This window comes from Oncorhynchus mykiss, chromosome 6 (genome assembly GCF_057628025.1).
Source record: "Oncorhynchus mykiss isolate SJ-2025 chromosome 6, ASM5762802v1, whole genome shotgun sequence".
Lineage (NCBI taxonomy): Eukaryota > Metazoa > Chordata > Actinopteri > Salmoniformes > Salmonidae > Oncorhynchus > Oncorhynchus mykiss.
Window position 1 is genome coordinate 66,734,534 of NC_143027.1, and position 23,421 is coordinate 66,757,954.

The window sequence follows — 23,421 nt, forward strand, 5'->3', positions numbered from 1 at the left end:
CTTACACTGACACTCCAACACATACACACACACTCACTCACACATAACAAGTACACACAGGCACACTTTCAGCACACAAACACACACGTCCACACTTCCACACTCATGACATATGCTGCTGCTACTGTCTATTATCTATCCTGTTTCCTAGTCACTTTACCCCTACCTATATGTACATACCTGCCTCAATTTCCTCGTACCCCTGCAGATGGACTCAGTACTGGTAACCTGTGCATATAGCCAAGCTATCATTGCTCAATGTGTATTTATTCCTTGTGTTATTATTTTTTTCTATTATTATAAGAATTCTTTATTATATTCTGCATTGTTGGGAAGGACCCGTAAGTAAGCATTTCAGTTGTTGTTTTTGAAAATGTTTACGAAAATTAGATTTGATGTCAGCCACAATATGCAGCTATCCCACTCTCCTGAGGACCCCGAGACTGTGGCAAGCATTTAACCGTGTGTATACAGTACAGTATATCAACTATAACATGGCGGCATCACTATCAAATGCGACATGAGCCGTGAAGTATGGGGGATCGTCAAACGGCAAGGAGAGATCAGTGAGCATCAAAGAACACTGCTTCAGTTTGCATTTCATTCTGCTGTTGTACAGGCACAACGTCAATTGGACACCTTTCAATTTCCAGTTACTGGGAAGCGAGTGTGTTTGCAAGTATGCGTGTGTCCATGTGTGTGTGTGTGTGTGTGGTGTGCATAAGATGCTTATGGAACCAAGGAGAAGGTGAAATATTACCCAAGCATGTTCCCCTCCCTCCAAGCTAACCTTGGGTGTATGTGACCTTGTTAGCTGGGCCACTGCAGGGACAAAGCAGCAGGCAAATGGCCTCAGTCTGTCCCTCCCTCCCCATGGATCTCACACTCACACGTTCCTGCGTCTGCTCACCTCTCCCTGCCACTGTTTGCAGAGTTGGAAATTGCTTTAATAATTGACACCGTTAATAACCAAGCTGGTCTCTGCGGCACAGAGGGGCCCTGTTCAAACACAGGAGTGTGTGTCCTGCTCGGGCCCAGGCGTGGTGCAGAGGGGGGCAGTGTTTGGAGAGAAGAGCTAGTGTGTGAGTGTGTGCGTGAGTATGTGATTTTAGTCTGAGCCATCAGAAACTGTGCAGAATTGACTGATCTGCTAGTTGAGGGCGGTAATAGGATGGGCTCCTGTGTAAACACATAGGAAACTACAGCAGCCTCGTCTGAGCTACCACTGACACAGAGCTGAAGGTCATAGAGACAGGGTGAGAGATGCTCCTCCAGGCTACAGAACAGGACTTTATCTGGGTTAACCTGAGCCTCCACCATCCCAGGACATTACCTGGCCTTTTCTCCAACCTAGATGTCATATCATATCCCACCCTGGATAATGAGGGAGTCTGTACAACAGGGTGGCCACTGGACGTCAGCAAGACAAAGAAGGCAACCGTAATGGAATTGTAATTCTATGTAGGCAGCAGTGACTGAATGGTCACATTCATATACTGCAATCAACAGGGAAAACAACTTATTCAATACTGTTCTGTAATCAACAACAGCCTGTTTTCCCTCCCATGGAAATGGACTTCGTCCTATGCAGACAGACAGGGCCTTGATGAGCTTCTCATCACCACCCATCATCCATACTTAGAGCTCTCTCTCTATCAATATTAACAACAATAGAGAAATGAATAAGACGGCCAGGAGGCCCGAAGGTTGGGCTGCGGGGGAGTAGGGTGGTGGGTACTGCTGGTAAAGGAGGGTGAGGAGAACAGGGGAGGAGGGAGGGGTGATAAGTGCACGATTTCCTCGGCGGCTGTGTGGTGCTGCAGCCGCGCCGCTGTCACACGTCAGAGGGAGCAAATCAAAGGCAGCTCTTTTGATGAATATAAAACAGATTCCTGCTGAGAAGCACTCTGCCTCTCCCTCTCTCTAATCACAGAGCCGCAGCACAGAGCAATCCCCCCAGCCCTGCACAAAATGAAAGAAGAGTGGAAACAAGGAGAAGGGGACGGAGAGCACACACAATCACAACAAAGCCTGCTTTAGAATGGCAATAAACATTGGTCCTCTGGAGAGGTCTGCACAGGGATGGGGTGTAGTGTCGGGAGGAGATGGAACAGCATAAAGCGTTCTATTCCCTCTCAAACAGCACAATGTACATGTCTCATCTGAAAGCAATGGCCAACCCAGCAGCTGGTACGTATACCACACCTGCATCAGTGCCTGTGGCTTCAGAACTGATAAAGGCTTTAGTTTTGTTCAAATGATGTCTACATTTTCAAATAATAGTCAAATCAACTCATAAACAACATTTTAGTCAAACGTATGACACAAAGGACCTAATGTCTTGAGTGAGAACTGAGATTCCTCGTCTTTTTCAGGGAATGCGCTCCACAAAACATTAGCCCATATTTTCAATAGCTCAATCTCTATCATAGACGAGGCACAACAGTTCTTAACAGGCATAGCATGTGTGAGCGTGTGTGTGTGAGCGTGTGTGTGTGTGTGTGAGCGTGTGTGTGTGAGCGTGTGTGTCTGGGTAAATGTGCGTACGCCTGTCCCTTTTCAACGCCCCTACTGTGTTCTAGGAGTGGGGTCCCATAGCATCCCCTACTACATAGGATTTATTGTCGAGTGAGACCACTTCACTCTCCTCCTTAACCTCTCCTTTCATTACTGCTCCCCATACGGGTGGCTGTGGACAGAACAGCCCTTATGCTCCAGACTGCAGGCTGAAACCAGCCACAGAGAAGCCCACCACCTAGCACTTTCCCTGGGTCCTGCTGCATCCCTCCGTCCATCCCCCTAGTGGGGCACCTAACTATCCTCTTTGTAGGAGTCAAAATTCATCAAATAAGAGACAGCGGGCGCTGCAAATATCCCATCTACTGCAACGCCCTCTAGAACTGGCTAGCTCAATGCCACAACTCTCCATTTCCACCCAGTCCTTTTGTGCAGTAGATGAGTTCAATCAGGTCAAAAACTAGTGGTCAAAGAAAGTTAGGGAGGTTAAGACCTCATTTATGGTAACTAGTTCTACCCCTCCTCTGCCCCTCCTCTAAATCCAGCGTGGTTACCTGCGTGTCCAGACCCCAGCTCAACCAGCCTCCCTTGGGCAGCTCTCCTTTACTGCTCCCCAGGCAGCACTTGTCTGTGGCACCGGAGCCCGCTCCCACCCAGGTCCTGGGCCCTGAAAGTGACACATGCGTGGGTGTCGCCGACGTGTCACCTTCCTGCCCGCTGAAGTATGAGGCAATTTCCTGCGAGTGGCGCATGGCGAGGGAGAGCGAGGGGCTAGGCGCGACCCAGCTCCACCGTTCTCTATGATACTGTCAAGGAAGAGTAATGACTTTCTGCAGCGGCAGCCACTACCAAACTAATGTTGTGTGACTTTGGCTCTCCTTTCCAATGCATTTCCTCCACATTGAGAGAGGGAAAGAGAGAAGGAAAAGGGATGAGAGGTGAAGAGAAGAGAGGAAAAGGTAGCAGAGATGGAGGACAGGGTCAGGACCCATAGATTCCTTCAGTGTTAGAATATTCTGTTTCAGCACCAAAGACATCCACTCTTACACAAAGACAATGCTGTTTCACTAAAACACCAAATACATGACAGGATCATTTCTCTCATTTACATATGTTTTCTACGGTTCCCTCTATTCTCTACCATCTGGCTATGAGGCTGTTTCCTCCTCCACCCCCACGCAGCCAAACAGGATACCAGTCAGTGAGCCCACCAGGGAAGCCTGACTAATCAGCAAGCCAATTCAACCAATCAGAAAGGTTCTAACTAGCATTTGGATGATTTGAAGGTCAAAATCCACCAGAGAGAAAAGAAATCATCCCAGACAGGACTAATAGGCCAATCTACCTACCATCTCTGAGGCTATGTCCATAATTACACAAAACTCATTGTACCTGACCTCCCAAATTCAATAAGCAATGAGGAGAAGTTGTCTCATTATTTTCGCACAATTTCCATATTAAACGCAAACAAAAGGAACTCTAAAAAGCCCTCTTTCCAGGGACCTGCATAGTTCCCTACCTAAACTCTCTGCCTCCTTCTGCTGCTGCACACGTAATTGCAATCCAATCCCGTCCAGAAATGTTAAGGTTATTATACAGAATTACAGCCTGATTAAAATTGCACAATATTACAATTCATTAGAGTTAATTGACTCCCATCATGGTCTCTGGGCTGCCTGCCAGATGTGTGGAGACGTCAAGAGTTAGGTGGAGAGAGGGGGACAGAGCTACTATTCAGGCTGGCTCTGGCTCCCACATTGGGGCCATCAGTACCCACATGTGCCATCATTAGAGCCCCTCTCAACAAACACTGGTCTCAAAGATCTCCAGCTCTACTGGGCAATCATGATCTCCAACCCATGACATAATACAGACAGACCATACAGACAGACCATACACACAGACCACACAAACAGATCATACAGACAGACCACACAGACAGACCACACAGACAGACCATACAGACAGACAAACCATACAGACAGACCATACAGACAGACAAACCATACAGACAGACCATACAGACAGACAAACCATACAGACAGACCGTGTGAGAGACTGAGTCACCATGTACGTACGCATTCATCTGGAAATGAGGGTCTAATGTGATTTATGTGTGAATGCGTAGGCTTGTACAGGAATGTTAATAACAACAGGATGACTGATGAAATGTTAATGAGTCTTAGAATAGAGAAAATGAACACAATATAACTGGAACTTTATAGGACTAGCTTACATTTCTATCATTTTCTATCACCTAGTAATGCATTTGTTTGCACAGAAAAATGACATTTGGATGAATATTTAAGACTGGAAAAGCCCAGAGTGGATCCAAGTTCATTATATGTTCACTGATGCATTGTTAGACCTTACAGCCTATATAAAACGTAGGTCAGGTAGTAGATCATGTCCTGTGGAACATATACATGTACAGTATATGCATGAACACTGTGCTTTAACCCACTTTCCCTGCTGTACTCACATCCCCAGACAGAGTAGCGCTGCTGATGCCCACTCTAACAGCCACCTCCTGTCTCAGCTGGCCTGTGGTCTCCTCAATGCTCCTGACCTGCCATCAAGACAACCACACAGCACATCATTCACTGTACCACACCAATGGGTTACAAGTACAACTGTGTCATACACTGTAGATTAGACCAATGTAGGTTTCATTATGCTGATGAAGAAATTGCATACTCTGTCAATAGTGTTCAAATTAAATGAGGTTAACATTTTGATTTACTAGTTCTATTTGATCTTGACCAGAAGTGGACAAGTGTTTACCAACAGAATTGACAGAACTAGACCTGTCTGGGTGGTAATAGTTCCCCAGCCCTACCTGGTCAGTACCTGGTCAGCAGCTGTGTCAGCTTGTCCTGGTCCTTCCTGGTCATCTCCTGGTGCAGATCTGTGATGGTGTCCTGCAGCTCCTGGACCTGGGCTTCACGCTCCTCCACCTGATACAAATAAACACAGGCCTGATTTGATATATGTTTACCTCCTTCCTTTCCTCCTTCTTTCCTTCCATCCATCCAGCTTTCTTGAAGTAATCACCAATTTCACACAGTAGGTTAGGGGAAAGCAAGGATTCCGCTATTATTTTTGCCAACCAAGTCATGTCAGAACATGTCAGATAAGTGGTTATTTCAAGGAGGGAAGGAAAGAAACAGGGATGCATTTACATATTATTGGAAGTCTGCTGCACTAAACTAAAACACAAAGCCTATTGAAAGTCCCCAGGAGCAACTGAACATCATAGTCGTCTATTACAGTAAAACACCAAATACAATACAGTTTGCACTCACATGTCGAACTATCAAGAGAGGCACATCTCAAAGGAGATGTGCCAATTTCAGGTACAAGATGACATTTTTGTGACAGAAGATACAGTACATATCAATTTCCCAGAAAAGCTTAGCTCCACTGCTGCTTGTTGCTGGGTTAGTTTTCAATCCATTTCCCATAGCCAAATTAGCCTCTGCTATTGAGAGTCACAGTGTAGGCGAAAGCAAGGTCAGTCACCCAGAAGCAAATGTGTCAAAATTCAATAGGCTTTGGAAGATGAAACTGACCTCAACACAATACATGCATCAAATCCTGCTATACACCATGCTTACTATACAATACAACTGACAGTGTTGAGAACTTCAAGATGTAAGAAAGGCAACATTTTAATTCATGAACAAAACTTCTAATTTCATAAACTCAATTAACCCAAGTTACCCAACAGACAGATTTGTAATCAGACAATGTTACACAGATAACATGCATGTCCTGTTCTTTATTACCAGCCAATTGACACAGCATGGTAAGTGTCAGCGAATATAATTAAGATGTCATTTTCCCTGGATGTCCCAATTATATACCCCTCAGTTGCTTATCAAATGGATGTCAGGACTTTAATTTCATGTAAATTCACCAAGATACTGGTTGGAAGAATTATTTTGAAATCAACGGGCAGTTTTTTTTTAGACAGTCCAAAAGCAAGTACAGGACTATATCAGATAAATGATATGTTGCAGAGTCCATTTCAAGGCTATACTACTACAAATGAAAAACATGATGTGTATAGTGTTTGTCCCATATTTCATCAAAGCATTTGCTCTCTACAAATGTAGTCGGAGGAACAGTATTAAAAATGTGTCGTAAAGAGAACAAGAGGCATCTCTCCCTCCTCTGAGGAGAATAAAAGCTACTCTGGTAGACAGAGTGGTGGGAGGATACATGGTAAATGCGTGGACCAGGCACTGCTGGACAGCAACGGTGAGGGCTCTCTACAACTGTCACACCACTCTGTGTACATCCAAAGTATTCATCCTTAAAAAAACGTTTTTTAATGGTTTTATGGCTAACATCAAAGCAACACATTTCTGTCCTGTTTTCCACACGAAAAATGCATTTCGTTCTGTATAGGCGCAGCATACCGTCTTGGTAAACTCCATGTCCTAAAAGTTTGCTGGTAAGTTCTCGCACCAAATATGAAAAGTAAAAGCAAACAAGAGTAAGCTATCTTTTGGTGCAGGTTACTGCAAGAGAATGCACACTACGAGGGTATCATCTTTTAGTTTACTGGAAATTTGTAATACAGAAAAAATATTATGTGGCAACTACCAAATGCACACAGTGTCTAAATGTGATGGAACGTCCAGGAGTTATTTTTCTTCAAAATCATAATTGGGCAAGAAGTTATGCATCAGGGACATTTTAGCCTAATGCTTGGCATGATGATAAACATTCATTCATGACATGTCCATCTCACCAGTTTTCTAAGGTTTGCTTTCTATAATGTCAGCAGTGCCATATAATTCCCATTTCCAAAAACAGGTTTTAAAAGAGACTTTATTATAGACCTCCACCACCTATCCTCCTACAGCCCATTAGAATTCAGATCACTCCCCTCTAAAAGCTGAACCACCTCACATCTCCCTGGGTGGTTCTGATTTGATGCTGAGGTTTTAAAGGCACACTAATATTAATGGTACTGTCAGCAGTTTAATGAACTGGCCACACAGCTCACTGGGCTGATGCTTTGACAGATAATTCACACCGTTTTATTCCCGCCTCCTAGCAATATTACAGGGCCAGCTTTACCTCGCCTGACATCTGTGTGAGGTCTTACCTGCCAGGGCTAAACTGGGAAGATATCTGGAGAATTCAGTTCCATGGAAATGTGGGTGTACAAACACCTCTCACGCACGCATACAATGTACATTTTGTATAATAACTACATTATGTACCGTGATTGATATGAACAAGGTTACCAAAGGTTATTTCTTATAAGCACAGAGTCACACACACAACCATGTCCATGCACAGATATTAGAAATCCATTCAACTGGCATGGGACTGACAGAGAGAATAAAGAGGAAAACACTGAGCTAGTCGTAAGAAACAGGAAGAGATAGAGGAGAGGGAGAGGAGGAGAGGAGATAGGGAGGAAGAGAGGAGATGGGGAGGAGTAGGAGAGAAGATGGGGAGGAGAGGAGAGGAGATGGGGAGGAGAGGACATTGTGAGGAGGAGAGGAGATGGGAGGAAGAGAGGAGATGAGGAGATGGGGAGGAGGAGGAGAGGAGATGAGGAGGAGATGAGATGGGGAGGAGAGAAGATGGGGAGGAGGAGAGGATATAGGGGGGAGGAGAGGAGATGGGAGGAGGAGAAATGATGGGGAGAAGGAGGAGGAGGAGATAGAATAAAGAGGAAAACACTGAGCTAGTCGTAAGAAACAGGAAGAAACAGGAAGAGATAGAGGAGAGGGAGAGGAGGAGAGGAGATAGGGAGGAAGAGAGGAGATGGGGAGGAGTAGGAGAGAAGATGGGGAGGAGAGGAGAGGAGATGGGGAGGAGAGGACATTGTGAGGAGGAGAGGAGATGGGGAGGAAGAGAGGAGATGAGGAGATGGGGAGGAGGAGGAGAGGAGATGAGGAGGAGATGAGATGGGGAGGAGAGAAGATGGGGAGGAGGAGAGGAGATAGGGAGGAGGAGACGAGATGGGAGGAGGGGGAGAGGAGATTGGGAAGAGGAGAGGAGATGGGGAGGAGGAGACGAGATGGGAGGAGAGAAGATGGGGAGGAGGAGGAGAGATGGGGAGGAGGAGAGGAGATGTGGAGGAGGAGGAGAGGAGATGGGGAGAAGGAGAAATGATGAGGAGGAGAGGAGATAGGGGGAGTGGAGAGGAGAAGAGAGGAGGAGGAGGAGGAGGAGGAGGAGGAGGGGAGGGGAGATGTGGAGGAGAGAAGATGCGGAGGAGGAGAGGAGATGTGGAGGAGGAGGAGAGGAGATGGGGAGGAGAGAAGATGGGGAGGAGGAGAGGAGATGTGGAGGAGGAGAGGATATAGGGAGGAGGAGAAGAAGAGATGGGGAGGAGTAGAAGAGATAGGGAGAAGGAGAGGAGATGGGAGGAGGAGAAATTATGGGGAGAAGGAGGAGGAGGAGATGGGAAGGAGGAGGAGATAGGGAGGAGGAGAGGAGATGGGAGGAGGAGGAGAGGAGATTGGGAGGAGGAGGAGAGGAGATTAGGAAGAGGAGAGGAGATGGGGAGGAGGAGAGGAGATGGGGAGGAGGAGAAGAGATGGGGAGGAGGAGAGGAGGAGGAGAGAAGGAGAAATTATGAGGAGGAGAGGAGATGAGAGGAGAGGAGAGGAGAGGAGAGGAGAGGAGAGGAGAGGAGAGGAGAGGAGAGGAGAGGAGAGGAGAGGAGAGGAGAGGAGAGGAGGAGGAGATGGAGAGGTGAGTGATAGATGAGAGAAGTAGAGAGAGGCTGGGCCTGTCTGCCGTGTCTGTCTGTCTGGATATGTGGCCTGGGGCAGTTTATGCGGAGAGCTAGGGTGCTGCTGACGCTGCAGGGTATCGCCTGGGCCTGGCTGATGTGTGTGTGTGTGTGTGTGTGTGTGTGTGTGTGTGTGTGTGTGTGTGTGTGTGTGTGTGTGTGTGTGTGTGTGTGTTTGTGTGTGTGTGCGTGTGTGTGTGTGCGTGTGTGTGTGTGTGTGCGCGCACACACACTCGTGTGTTTCCAGGAAGCCTCTACTTAACTGGTCTGACTGAACAGTGAATGAGGGGTTCTCTGTAGAGGACAGTCCTTCCAGTGTCATCTTCACACTAGTGCTTTGAACCCAGCAGTGTTGCCTCTCTCAACCCCATCTGACACTCACTGCCCTCTGCCAGGGGTTGCCTTTCAACCCATTTATTTGTTCACATTGGACCGTTGCATCAAGGCCTTGTTGTTGCCTCTACCACCTCTGGAGCTCTGTTGGTAGAGCATGGCGCTTGCAACACCAAAATGGTGGGTTCGATTCCCAGGACCACCCATATGTAAAATGTCTGCACGCATGACTAAGTCGCTTTGAATAAAAGCGTCTGCTAAATGGCATATATTATTACATTACCACCTGTACTAATACTAACCCTCTACACCTACACAGGATCAGCCCAGTCCAGCAGGTTCCCACTGTATCATGGACATGTGTGAAAATCTGTGTGGTTTTAAAGGGGCTGTAACACACTCCTCATTATCTTGAGTTTGACCCAATGCTACCAACACCAGGCCTGCCCAGGAGACCAGTGTGATTTGGTATTCTTCTTCCTGAATCTGAGCATTAGGGGTCTCTTTGATCTCTCACCACTGTGACAAAGCTGCAGCACCAGGGCTCCTAAATGATCCTCTCGCAGCTTAGCCAGCATGCACCAACATCAAGTAGGGCAGGGAGAAAACGCAGATAACCGCAAGACGTTTTTAAAAGAGACAAGCATAAAGTGTCCTCAATGTAATTAACCAAAATAAGCTAGAGGCAGGCATGGGGCTCAAAAGCATAAAGAAATAGATTAACGCCAGCGTTTCGTAGATTACTCTTAAAAATGAGTATTTCACACGATAAACGCTGTACATTTCATCTGGTAATTTCCGTTAAAGGTTATTTGTTATCTTCAGGCGCCCAGAAAGGACTCCTATTGTCTTGATCTTTAGAGGTTTCAGATCCCTTCATTAACATGCTAATTGCGACCTGGTCCACAGAAAGATATTAAAGAGGGAGGCGTGTGGAGAGGCTCTTTGTCCTGTCAGGGCCCTGGGACTTCTCTCTGCTCGCTCACTGCCTGATAAAAACAGGATGATATTAGTTCTTGAGACTCTCCTTCAACGAGGTGGAGGGAGTCCATGGTGAGCTCTGCCAAATTAGAGGAGCCTTGTGTGTGAGGGCGCAGCTGCTACCCTCCCTGCCTTACACAGCCACGGCCAGTCCCCCAAACTCTGCTCTGTAATGCCATTATTCAGGGAAGGTGAGCTTCATAATAAGTCTCCCCACCACTACACACATACGTACACACGTGCATCTCTAACAAGCTACATCTACAGTACATTCTAAATAACTACTTATTTTTTTAACTACTAGTATGCAGACCAGAGTGCTTAGACACAAACTGACTTGCTCAGGGAACTGCTAGAGAAGATATTCTGATTACCAGACACATAAGAGATGTGAATGACTGCCACCGTATACAGCTCCCCATATAAGTGGCTTCCACCCAGTCTTCCCAGAATGCACATAGTACGCCCCCCACCAGATAAATACCAGAGGTCACTCTTCTCATTCAGCAAGAAATCTAAATGATAATGACTCCTTATTAAAAATGATATTTGGAAGTGCACATAGGCTACATCAAAAGGTGCTGACACGGAGGGGCTGGGAGGGTGGCGGGGGCGATGGGGCTCACTGATAACCCACATCAAAGCACAGGCCAGGGGGGAGGGGGGGCAGACAGAGTCTGTGTCTGGGTACTGAGGCTGTTGCAGATGAGGTACAAAAATAAATATAGCGCAACATTTACCAATTGCAATTTGGATAATGCTTTCACATTGAGATGCTCCATGTTATTTGTAAGCGTCCCCAAAAAATAGGATATGCACTCTGATGTTGGGAGTCTAAATTAAGCCAGAGTAGATGAGGTTCAGTAGCTTGGGGAAATTATAAATGATGGCCCATGTAAAAAATACAAAAAAACAGTTGAAAAAGACCAAAATAAAAGAAATCATGGTATAAAACCTCCAGTGGAGGGCTAATGAATGTCCACCCCAAATTTGCACTTCAGCAAACAATCAGGCGTGGTTGATTAGCTGAAATTGGGCCGACTATAGGACACCTCCATTCCAGCACGGCACAGTCAACCTTTTAACGGCAGGCTGTTAGGTGATATCTTTCCGACCGCCGGCCTCTTCAGAGCTCTCCACTGTTTAAAACCATTCCCAGCAAACCCGTTTCACACACAGCCATTACAGCGCTTTAGGTGGGCCTGGCTGGCTGGATCACACTGCCATGAGAGAGGACTATTCAGGCAGGGAAGAGAAGAGTAGAGCAGAGCCCATCTACTGTTTGCTTAGTGAGAGTGCCAGGTTGTCAGCCCAGTGAAGAGTGCTTTAGAGCCATACTAACTGAAGTTCAACCATTGGGCTGCTGCTGAAGAGGTTTCAGTGTGGGGTTGAAACAGAACCAGGCCTGTGTCCAGACAGAGTCAAACACAGAGTGACGATGGGCTTACGAGAAGCTCCATCTCCCTCTAGGTGGACATACTGGTCAGTGGCTCAGTTCTGACCTGCTGCTCTGCCTACAGTGCCTATACTCCCTCCTCAGGGTCACCTTCTCTGTCCTGGTCAGTGGCTCAGTTCTGACCTGCTGCTCTGCCTACAGTACCTATACTCCCTCCTCAGGGTCACCTTCTCTGTCCTGGTCAGTGGCTCAGTTCTGACCTGCTGCTCTGCCTACAGTGCCTATACTCCCTCCCCAGGGCCACCTTCTCTGTCCTGGTCAGTGGCTCAGTTCTGACCTGCTGCTCTGCCTACAGTGCCTATACTCCCTCCTCAGGGTCACCTTCTCTGTCCTGGTCAGTGGCTCAGTTCTGACCTGCTGCTCTGCCTACAGTACCTATACTCCCTCCTCAGGGTCACCTTCTCTGTCCTGGTCAGTGGCTCAGTTCTGACCTGCTGCTCTGCCTACAGTACCTATACTCCCTCCTCAGGGTCACCTTCTCTGTCCTGGTCAGTGGCTCAGTTCTGACCTGCTGCTCTGCCTACAGTACCTATACTCCCTCCTCAGGGTCACCTTCTCTGTCCTGGTCAGTTGCACCTCACACGGCCCATCTCCCCCTCACAGAGGAAGTCAGTCAGAAAATAGGTCTGACCGACCTGATCGACCGCTTCCCCTGGGCTGGCCACCCGCCTGCCTCAGCCTGGCCTGTCACAACACTGAAACCGCCAGCCTGCCGCACATGCTCAGTCACAATGAAATCCCAGTTTGTCCGGGCATCCTGCCTGCTTGCCTCTCAGTGACATCAACACATGGCCGAGCCCTGGAGCTCTCTCCCTGGATCCTCACAACTACTGGAGGATGGATGAGGCAATCTATTATTTACATCAATCACTCAGTCAATCCAACCAACCAACTATAGGGACCTCGGGCCGTCTCCATATAAAGTACTAGTCCTACAGATATCTGGAACACTTGACGATGTGCCAAAATGAAATGAAAGTGAATAAAAATGCATTGATTAGGACCGAAACCAAATAAACAATCCAATAAGGATCATCTAATTAGTAATACCTTACCAAAGTTACAGCCGAGTTACTAAAATTAATTGAAGTGAATTAAGTATTTGTGATGACAAACAGGTATTTCCCCTATGGTAGACAGTGGGCCAGGTCTTCAGTATGGAAACAGCCCAGAGCCGTTGCCTGTATGTATATACAGAGAGATTAGGCAGCGGGAATGCTGACGCCTGACCTTCATACATCAATGGGGCGGAGAATCTGCTTGAGACTGCACTTGACCACCACACAGTCTTTTATTATACACCGCAACGCATTTTCCAATTACAAAGTATTATAATTATATTACAATTTAATAATACAGATTTCCTCCACTTAAGGATTCTACTGTATTATAAACTCAGCACCAAAATGTTCTGATTATATAAGAAGGGAAATGGCACACTTCCTACAGGTTTCATTTCATTAGGATTCTATGAATTTCCGATTAGGATAGAAGGGCAGAGAAAGACAAAGCATTTGAAGTCTTTTTCATCATGCTCTAACATAGGCCATAACTGTTCAAATATTCCTCATATTCCTCCTCTCTTCCTAAGAGTGAGTCAGAGGCATTTTTGATTTAGAACAGGCGTGATCACAGAGAGAGGAACATGGGAAACACACTGATGGTTCAAATACCCACTACCATCCAGAACATTCCATTAAGAGAAAACAGAAACCAGAAATAATGAAAGCCTCTTCCTGTCTTCTCTTCCCCCTGCCCTGTGCACCTGGACGGAAAGTAAGACGGAAAGAGAGCAGGAAGGAAGAGGCCTCCTGAACCTCGCTCACAACAACACACTTCTTATTCCACCCTCTGCCTTTCTCTAAATCTCTCTAAGGCCCCCAACTCCCCACCACTACCCCCCTCTCTCGCCCAGTCCTGCCCTCCCCAAGACTAGGGGATTTCAATCCTATTTCATATCCTAGAACAAAACAGTCCACTCCTGATTATTAATGCATTTCAAAGCAGACATCATCATTTTTTCAGGGTGTTATCTTTTTTTTAAATATACTGAAACTCTTTATGGTCGTCCCGGGGGTCCGGCTCTCCTCTTCTCTTATGATCTTATTAGCATCGTATCTCCCCCTGCCTACTGGGGGAAAGACATTGCTATGTACTCTCTGTCTGTCTCTCTGACCTCTCGCTGGATGGAATTCATTTGGCCTTTCCCTCTTTCTTTACCTTGATTTGGCTGGAAAAGGGCAGTGAGCGGCTACTGTCTTATACAGCTATTAAACATAAACACCATTAAATAAAACTGAGCTGTGAAAAGGGAGGTGAAACGAGTGAGAGGAAATAGGGGGCCTAAAAGATAAAGTGATTCAACCTGCATATTCAACCTGTTTATCTACTCTGATCTGGCCCACTCCACCAATCTTTCAAATGTTTTTGCATTTTCAACCATTATAGAGAACAGCCCTTGCCACTGTACATTTATCATATATCCTGTTTCCTAGTCACCTGCACATTGTAAATATGGTATTGGCACTGACCCTGGAACCGACCCTGTATATAGCTTACTTACTTTCTTGTGGTCTCTTATTTATATTTATTGTGTGTTTTTGTTCTACTTCACTTTTTTATTTTAAAAAAATTATAGTACTACTGACATTGACTATCGCATTGTCGGGAAAGAGCAAACAAGAAAGGCATTTCACTGAACTAGTGCAGGTGACAAAAATGTGAAACTTGTTTTAATACTGCAGATACAGTATGTCTTATGCTCTGATATCTGATTGGTCAAATGAAAATGACTCGGTAACTAGGCCTCAAAACATCTCAGTTATTATGGAGGAAACACAATGATGGCGTTCAGAGTAGACTTTGGTGCATCAATCTGAACGGTTAATACGGCTCCTCGTTCACCGACAGCAACGACAGCACATTATGAAGGTAGGCTTCTGTATTAATTAGTAAGAGGGCATCATGAGAGAAATGACAATTAAAGAGAGAGAAAGAAGGAAGGACGGAGAGGGGATATATTGCACTGTGTGCAGGGCCGGGGCTTGATGAGGTAGTACAGCTGAATGATATACAGTGGCGGCCACGGGGCGAGAGCTCTCCATTAGTTACGGGGTCCCTGTAATGCTCCGGCTCCAGTACATTATTTTCAAATGCATCAGTCAGCGTAGTGCAGCACAGATAAATTCTAAGGCCTCAGATCTGTAATGCATACCCTCACCGCTGCTATATTACGCTGCAGGTTAGGAGGGCAGGGAGAGAGAGGGGGGAGAAATGTCATTTATTTTTCACTGCGGCCAGTATTCCTCCCATTAGCTTCAAACGTGAGATAAGTTATGGCCTTTAACGAGCGCCTTTAGCCGCCAGAGCACGCTGCACACAAGGCGGTGGCCAGAGGGAGCGGGCTGGAGAGGCGGAGGGGAAGGGACTGGCAGTTGGCAGGGTCCAGATGACCCACCATTGTGCCCTCCTGTCCTTGTTGAGGTCACAACACAATACACACCCACACCGGATGAATAATTTAAACTATTCGCACAAACGGACGTACACACAAACCTCTCAAGGTTGTCCACGTCCACATAAACATAACTAGCAATTTGACCGGCCAGCATATATCTGCATATCAAAACAGGATGCTGTCAGAGACAATGAATGGTAGTCTGTAGTGAGAGACTAATAATAACCCAAAAGGTCTATACAGCTTCAGTAAAGCCCTGTTAAAAGACCCAGTGAATAGGAGTTCACCCGGAGGAAGCAACCCAGCGTATCTCCCATTCACATTGCTCTTTGAAGCAGTGCACGAGGACTCGGCCCATCTCAACCACTCGAAGATATTTACCTCTGCCAATCAAATGTCAAAGCAGGCTGTAGTGTAGTCCTGCTGACCTTTTAAACGGCTCTGGGATGACTTCTTGTGTTGTATAGAGCAGTGGGCTGTGTGGGGGAGGGGGAGGCCTTGTGGGCCGGCGGTTCAGGAACCTGACAGATGGAATCAGAGCACTGAGAGCTCCCACGTACTGCAGCTCTCTGCTTGTCTCTCCAGTAGACATAAGCAGTTACACAGAGAAATGTTACTGATAATATTCTCTGAGCTTTCTCCAAAAGGGCAGTTTCTCACTAGTTCTAGCCACAGCCGAGCATATTACACGGTATGTGTACGTGTTGGTATGTGTGTTGTACAGTTGAAGAATCTCACAACAAAGAATGTCCCTTACCTCATTCTGGTCCAATAACCACTTAGAGACTGATGACATAGTGCTCAGATCCAGAAGTTCAATTAGTTGAGCTAATCCCATTTGTCTCTGAATGGAGGGGGTTGTAGTAAAAAGACAGATCTATAAAGATTCCTCTGAATTCAGCCTTTTCTCTTTTCCATTAAAAGGAGCAGTCGAGTTGAAGCAGCCAATCCCTCAGCATACACCTTAGTGTAAATGATTGACAAGCCGTGACTAATTTGCCTTGCACTTTTAAGCCCTCCTCTTAGTTTGGGTGGGAGCGTTTGTAAGTATGTACAATCAATAGCCTCTCTAAAGCCTTGCCATCGTCTGCCGCCTTCCGTCTAAACTCTGAGCCCAGTCAATCTATCACACGCCAATGAAGACTTTTATCCAAATTACCAGGACCCTTTTGCAAATTCTATAACGAACACCATCATGGTCTAATCACTAGAAGTTATGCAAGATGAAGATCATATATATGAATATTTCCCTGCCTTGTCTAATCGAATAAAACAGGCTCATGTATCATCTAACTGAAGTCTATTCGATACGTTGTACAATGGAAATAATGCATGCTTGGCTTGTAACCTTCTCAGAACATTAAATTGACATTATGTTTAGAGAATGTACTCAACATAATACAGTGCCTTTAGAAAGTATTCATACCCCTTGACTTATTCCACATGTTGTTGTGTTACAGCCTGAATTTAGCTGTTTTTTTCACCCATCTACAGACAATACCACATAATGACAGTGAAAACATGTTTTTAGAAATGTTTCTAAATGTATTGAAAATGAAATACAGAAATATCTAATTTCCAAAAGCATTCACACCCCTGTGTCACACCCTGATCTGTTTGTTGTTGGTGTTGCCCATCTTCCCCATTATCTCCTGTGTATTTATACCTGTGTTCTCTGTTTGTCTGTTGCCAGTTTTCAACCAGGGTTTTTGTTCTTAGCTCATGCTTTTCCAAGTCTCTCTTTTCTCGCCCTCCTAGTTTTGACCCTTGCCTGTCCTGACTCTGAACCCGCCTGCCTGACCCTGAGCCTGCCTGCCGTCCGGAACCGTTGCCCCACCTCTGGTTTACTGACCCCTGCCTGCCTTGACCTGTCTATTGTCTGCCTTGTTGGATTATTAAACCATTGTTAATTCATCGTGTCTGCATCTGGGTCTTACCTTCATACCTGATACCCTGAGTCAAAACTTTGTAGAAGCACCTTTGACAGCGATTACAGCAGTGAGTCTTTCTGCGTAAGAGCTTTCCACACCTGGATTGTGCAACATTTGCCTATTAATCTTTTCAAAATTCTTCAAGCTCTGTCAAATTGGTTATTGACCATTGGTCGACAACCATTTTCAGGTCTTGCCGTTTTCAAGTAGATTTAAGATTTAAGTCTTTTAAGCCTTTTTTTTACCTTTATTTTACTAGTCCAATGCTCTAACCACTAGGCTACCCTGCCGCCCCAACTTGGCCCATCAGGAACATTCACGGTCGTCTTGGTAAGCCACTACACTGTAGATTTGGCAATTTTAGGTTACTGTCCTGCTGAAAGGTGACTTAATCTCCCAGAGTCTGGTGGATCAGACTGAACCAGGTTTTCCACTAGGATTTTGCTGTGCCCCATTCCATGTATTTTTATCCTGAAAAACTCTCCAGTCTTTAATGTTTACCAGCATACCCATAACATGATACAGCCACCACTATGCTTGAAAATATGCAGAGTGGTACTCAGTAATGTGTTGTATTGAATTTGAACTTGTATATGTGAGGTATAGAGGTGAGGTAGTCATTCAAAAATAATGTTAAACACTATTATTGAACACAGAGTGAGTCCATGCAACTTATGTGAATTGTTAAGCACATTTTTACTCCTGAACCTATTTATGCTTGCCATAACAAGACAACTTTAGACAACTTTTTGACTCAAGATATTTCAGATTTTCATTTTTATAAATGTTTTTAAATAAAAATAAACATAATTCCTCTTTGACATTATGGGTATTGTGTGTAGGCCAGTGAGGAAAAAATCTAAATGTAATCCATTTTAAATTCAGATGGGGACATAGTTATTGCATAGGTCCTCTCATGAAATGGCCATAGGGGTGGGAGTTAGGACAGAGGTGGGGGAGGGGTAAGTTACCAGACCAGGTGAAGCAGACTAACCCTAACCTCCACCCCCTCCTCCCACACCCCCCTCTGTCACCCTAGCTGCCCGCAGGCTAAATGAGAGAACATGGCCATTCTGGGCACAACCGTCATGTTGCCTCATCTCTCGCCACATCATACGCCAGCTCTGTTTACCACACAAAAACACACCAGGCCTTTAACGCCAATGAATTATGGAGGAAGTACAAGACACTCTTAATTACTCAGTGTGAATAATTCAACTTTCTGCTTACACTACTTTAGTGGGGATTGCATGCAATAGTTAACATAACAGAGTGCCGGGCTCCCCCAGGGATGGTGTGTGTTTCAGGCCCACACTCATTAGAGATGTGCGTGTGTGGGTATCAAACCACTCTACTCAGGTAGGTGGTGCATGCAAAATGCAGCCAGTGGACGTGTTCACCCCCTGGCACTTTTTGTCTCTGGTTCGTCAAGCGTGAGAGTGTGGGTGGTCTGGGATATGTACTCTGCTCCGAGAGGGGTCCAATGCAGTCAAGGATAAGACCCAAACACACACACACGCACACAAAGAGAGATGGGGTACATCTATGTCAAATTTGGTGGAAAATATCATTGGCCTTTCTTCGGTCAATCTGACTGCATGAATAGTGGGCATGAACTCTGTCTCCATAATACACAACTGGTGTATACAGTGCCTTCAGAAAGTATTCATACCCCATGACTTATTCCACATTTTGTCGTGTTACAGCCTGAATTCAAAATGGATTCAATATATTTGTTTCTCACCCATCTATCTACACACAATACCCCACAATGACAAAGTGAAAATATATTTTTAGAAATGTTTGATCATTTATTGATTACAGCTGTGAGTCTTTTGGGTTTAGTCTCTAAGAGCGTTGTACACCTGGGGCCTCATTTATCAATCATTTGTAGGCACAAATCTGTACGTAAACCATGCGTAGGATCATTTCCATGCAAAGTGTGAGATTTATCAATATGAACGTTGGCTTGAAAGTGTGCGTAAATGTACAGCCATGACTATGCGTACGCACAGTGCCAACTGTTGTCAAGCGTAACATAGTGAATGGGGATAATATACTGCATGTTCCTTTCTTTACATTCTTACATTAATGAAATAATTTTTCTATTTCATTGTATTTCAATTGTGAATGCATGCAACATATCTTGACAGGCTATAGGCCTTTCACACAGTTGAAGTCATTAAAACTCGTTTTTCAACCACTCCACAAATTTCTTGTTAACAAACTATAGTATGGGCAAGTCGGTTAGGACATCTACTTTGTGCATGACACAAGTAATTTTTCCAACAATTGTTTACAGACAGATTATTTCACTTAAATTTAACTTATATTCACTGTATCACAATTCCAGTGGGTCAGAAGTTTACAGACACTAAGTTGACTGTGCCGTTAAACAGCTTGGAAAATTCCAGAAAATGATGTCATGCTTTAGAAGCTTCTGATAGGCTAATTTACATCATTTGAGTCAATTGGAGGTGTACCTGTGGATGTATTTCAAGGCCTACCTTCAAACTCAGTACCTCTTTGATTGACATCATGGGGGAAAAAAAGGTAGACCTCCACAAGTCTTGTTCATCCTTGGGAGCAATTTCCAAACGCCTGAAGGTACCACGTTCATCTGTATAAACAATAGTATGCAAGTATAAACACCATGGGACCACGCAGCCGTCATACCACTCAGGACGGAGACGCGTTCTGTCTCCTAGAGATGAACGTACTTTGGTGCAAAAAGTGCAAATCAATTCCAGAACAACAGCAAAGGACCTTGTGAAGATGCTGGAGGAAACGGGTACAAAAGTATCTATATACACAGTAAAACAAGTCCTATATCGACATAACATGAAAGGCTGCTCAGCAAGGAAGAAGCCACTGCTCCAAAACCGCCATAAAAAAGCCAGACTATGGTTTGCAACTATCTCAAGACATCAGTCAGAAAGTTAAAGCCTGGTCGCAAATGGGTCTTCCAAATGAACAATGACCCCAAGCATACTTCCAAAGTTGTGGCAAAATGGCTTAATGACAACAAAGGTATTGGAGTGGCCATCACAAAGCCCTGACCTCAATCCCATAGAAAACTTGTGGGCAGAACTGAAAAAGCGTGTGCGAGCAAGGAGGCCTACAAACCTGACTCAGTTACACCAACTCTGTCAGGAGGAATGGGCCAAAATTCCCCCAACTTATTGTGGGAAGCTTGTGGAAGGCTACCCAAAACGTTTGACCCAAGTTAAACAATTTAAGGGCAATGCTACCAAATACTAATTGAGTGTATGTAAACTTCTGACCAAATGGGAATGTGATGAAAGAAATAAAAGCTGAAATAAATAATTCTCTACACTATTATTCTGACATTTCACATTCTTGAAATAAAGTGTGATCCTAACTGACCTAAGACAGGGACTTTTTACTGGGATTAAACGTCAGGAATTGTGAAAAACTGAGTTTAAATGTATTTGGCTAAGGTGTATGTAAACTTCCGACTTCAACTATATATGACCACATCAGTGCATTAGTTACAATAATATTCCATTTAAAGTACAGTAATTTGTTAAATTAGAGGCAAATAAATATGAAACAATTGTTGAAATACTATAAAAGACAATGGGAAATGGAGTGAGAGATGGCTGACCTTAGTCTGTTGGAAGATTTGGCACATGCTGCATTTCACAGAGTTTTTACGGACAGGTGGGACTTTTTTGCAGAAATTACAGATTGGCTCATTAGACATCTTTCCCCAAAACCGATCATATAGGATTTTTGGGAAGATTGAAGACCTGCTTAAGAAAGGGAAACACATGCCATTCCGTTGTACATCCAAGTGCTATCCACCCTCTGTTTTTTTCAGCGGGAGCTTGCCAATCGGCATCTCAGATCCCTTGATGAGCCAACGTTTTGGATGCAATCATCAGCAAAACAAACTGTAACATAATTTCCATATACCATCGCATGGATGGCTTATTGGTGAGTGTTGCCTTCTCATTTGAAGTATATTTGCCATTGCTAAAGCAATTTGAATTGTCCTAATGGTCCTGTCTTTGTAGCTATGTTTTACATTTCTACTGGTCAAGCCACACTTGAGTGAGCCAACCTCTCACACTAGCACCTCTATTTCAGTCTCAGAATGTCTGTTTTTTCATAGCTTTTTTTGGTTGCGCCGTTGTATTTCATGGTACAGCGTTGTATAATCCCCACAGGCTTTCAAGACTTGATTTTGACCACATATGATTAAATAGGGGTGTTTTGAGATGCAAATAGCCAAGGTTGTGCACAAGCACTGAGGCTGAGAACAACTGGTATTTATCAATGGTTATCTCCTAACGGTGTGCGTATGACGCTTGTAGGATTGTGTGATAAATATCAATTCCGTTCTTATGTAGTATTTTAGAATTGTTTTTACGCAACATTAATAAACGGGGCCCCAGGATTATACAATACTTGCCCATTATTCTTTTTAAAATTCTTCAAGCTCTGTTAAGTTGATTGTTGATCATTGCTAGACAGCCATTTTCATGTCTTGCCATAGATTTTCAAGCCGATTTAAGTCAAAGCGGTAACTAGGCCCCACATCCAATGTCATCTTGGTAAGCAACTTCTGTGTAGATTTGGCCTTGTGTTTTAGGCTATTGTCCTGCTGAAAGGTGAATTTGTCTCCCAGTGTCCGAACAAGGTTTTCATCTAGGATTTTGTCTGTGCTTAGCTCTATTTCATTTATTTTTATCCTAAAAAAAACTCTCTAGTCCTTAACGATTACAAGCATACCCATGACATGATGCAGCCACCACCAAGCTTGAAAATATGAAAGTGGTACTCAGTGGATTGCCCCAAACATAATGCATTGTATTCAGGACAAAAAGTTTTTGCAGTATTACTTAAGTGTCTTGTTGCAAACAGGATGCATGTTTTGGAATATTTTTATTCTGTACAGGCCTCCTTTTCACTCTGTCATTTAGGTTAGTATTGTGGAGTAACTACAATGTCATTGATACATCCTCAGTGTTTTCATATCACAACCATTAAACTCTGTAACTGTTTAAAAATCACCATAGGACTCATGATGAAATCCCTGAGCAGTTTCCTTCCTCTCCGGCAAATGAGTTAGGAAGGACACCTGTATCTTTGTAGTGACTGGGTGCATTGATACACCCTCCAAAGTGTAATTAATAACTACACCATGCTCAAAGGGATATTAATATTTTACTTTCCCATTCACCTCTTTTTATTTTATTTATTTTTTATTTCACCTTTATTTAACCGGGTAGGCAAGTTGGGAACAAGTTCTCATTTATGGCACACATACACAATCCATGTCTCAATTGTCTCAAGGCTTAAAAATCCTTCTTTAACCCGTCTTCTCCTCTTCAACTACACTAATTGAAATGTATTTAATAGGTGACATCAATAAGGGATCATAGCTTTCACCTGTTCAGTCTGTCATGGAAAGTGCAGGTGTTCCTAATGTTTGGTACACTCAGTGTATATATATACTGTATATATAATCTCATTCAAAACATTTGGATGGGAGATTTAATCCAGTTATAGAAAAAAAATAAACATTGTAACTGTGTGTGTCATTATTGCTTGATATCAGGCTTGGCTGCACACTGCTTTCATTGGGGAAAGACTGCTTCCGTCCCATGCTCCTCCCCAGCCCGCTTGCGTGAAATTTGTTGAAAACATAACTTTGTTGAGTGGACCTAATCTAAAAATGGCTTAGAAATAGAAACATTTGTTAAATTCAGTGTTCTACCTGAATTATGGGCCCTGACAACTGACGAGATTCAGATAGACGTTGAAAGGGTATTGGATAGCTTTAGAGAAAAACTGATCTTGAGATTCTAAAAAATATCAATCATCAAACATGGGGTGATAAACGGGGTGATAAACGCCAATGGAAAAACGTCAGGAATTGTGAAAAACTGAGTTTAAATGTATTTGGCTAAGGTGTATGTAAACTTCCGACTTCAACTATATATGACCACAT

The 23,421-nt window shown here is 44.4% G+C and overlaps 1 protein-coding gene across 1 annotated transcript in view; it reads right to left on the bottom strand.

Annotated features, from left to right (window-relative positions):
* Positions 1-23,421, bottom strand: part of LOC110526396 (uncharacterized) — a 183,659-nt gene that overhangs the window by 81,006 nt on the left and 79,232 nt on the right. The window contains 3 exon segments of the mRNA XM_090239453.1: positions 5,000-5,086; positions 5,368-5,461; positions 15,939-16,031. Of these exon segments, the coding sequence (XP_090095579.1) occupies positions 5,000-5,086; positions 5,368-5,461; positions 15,939-16,031 (274 nt within the window).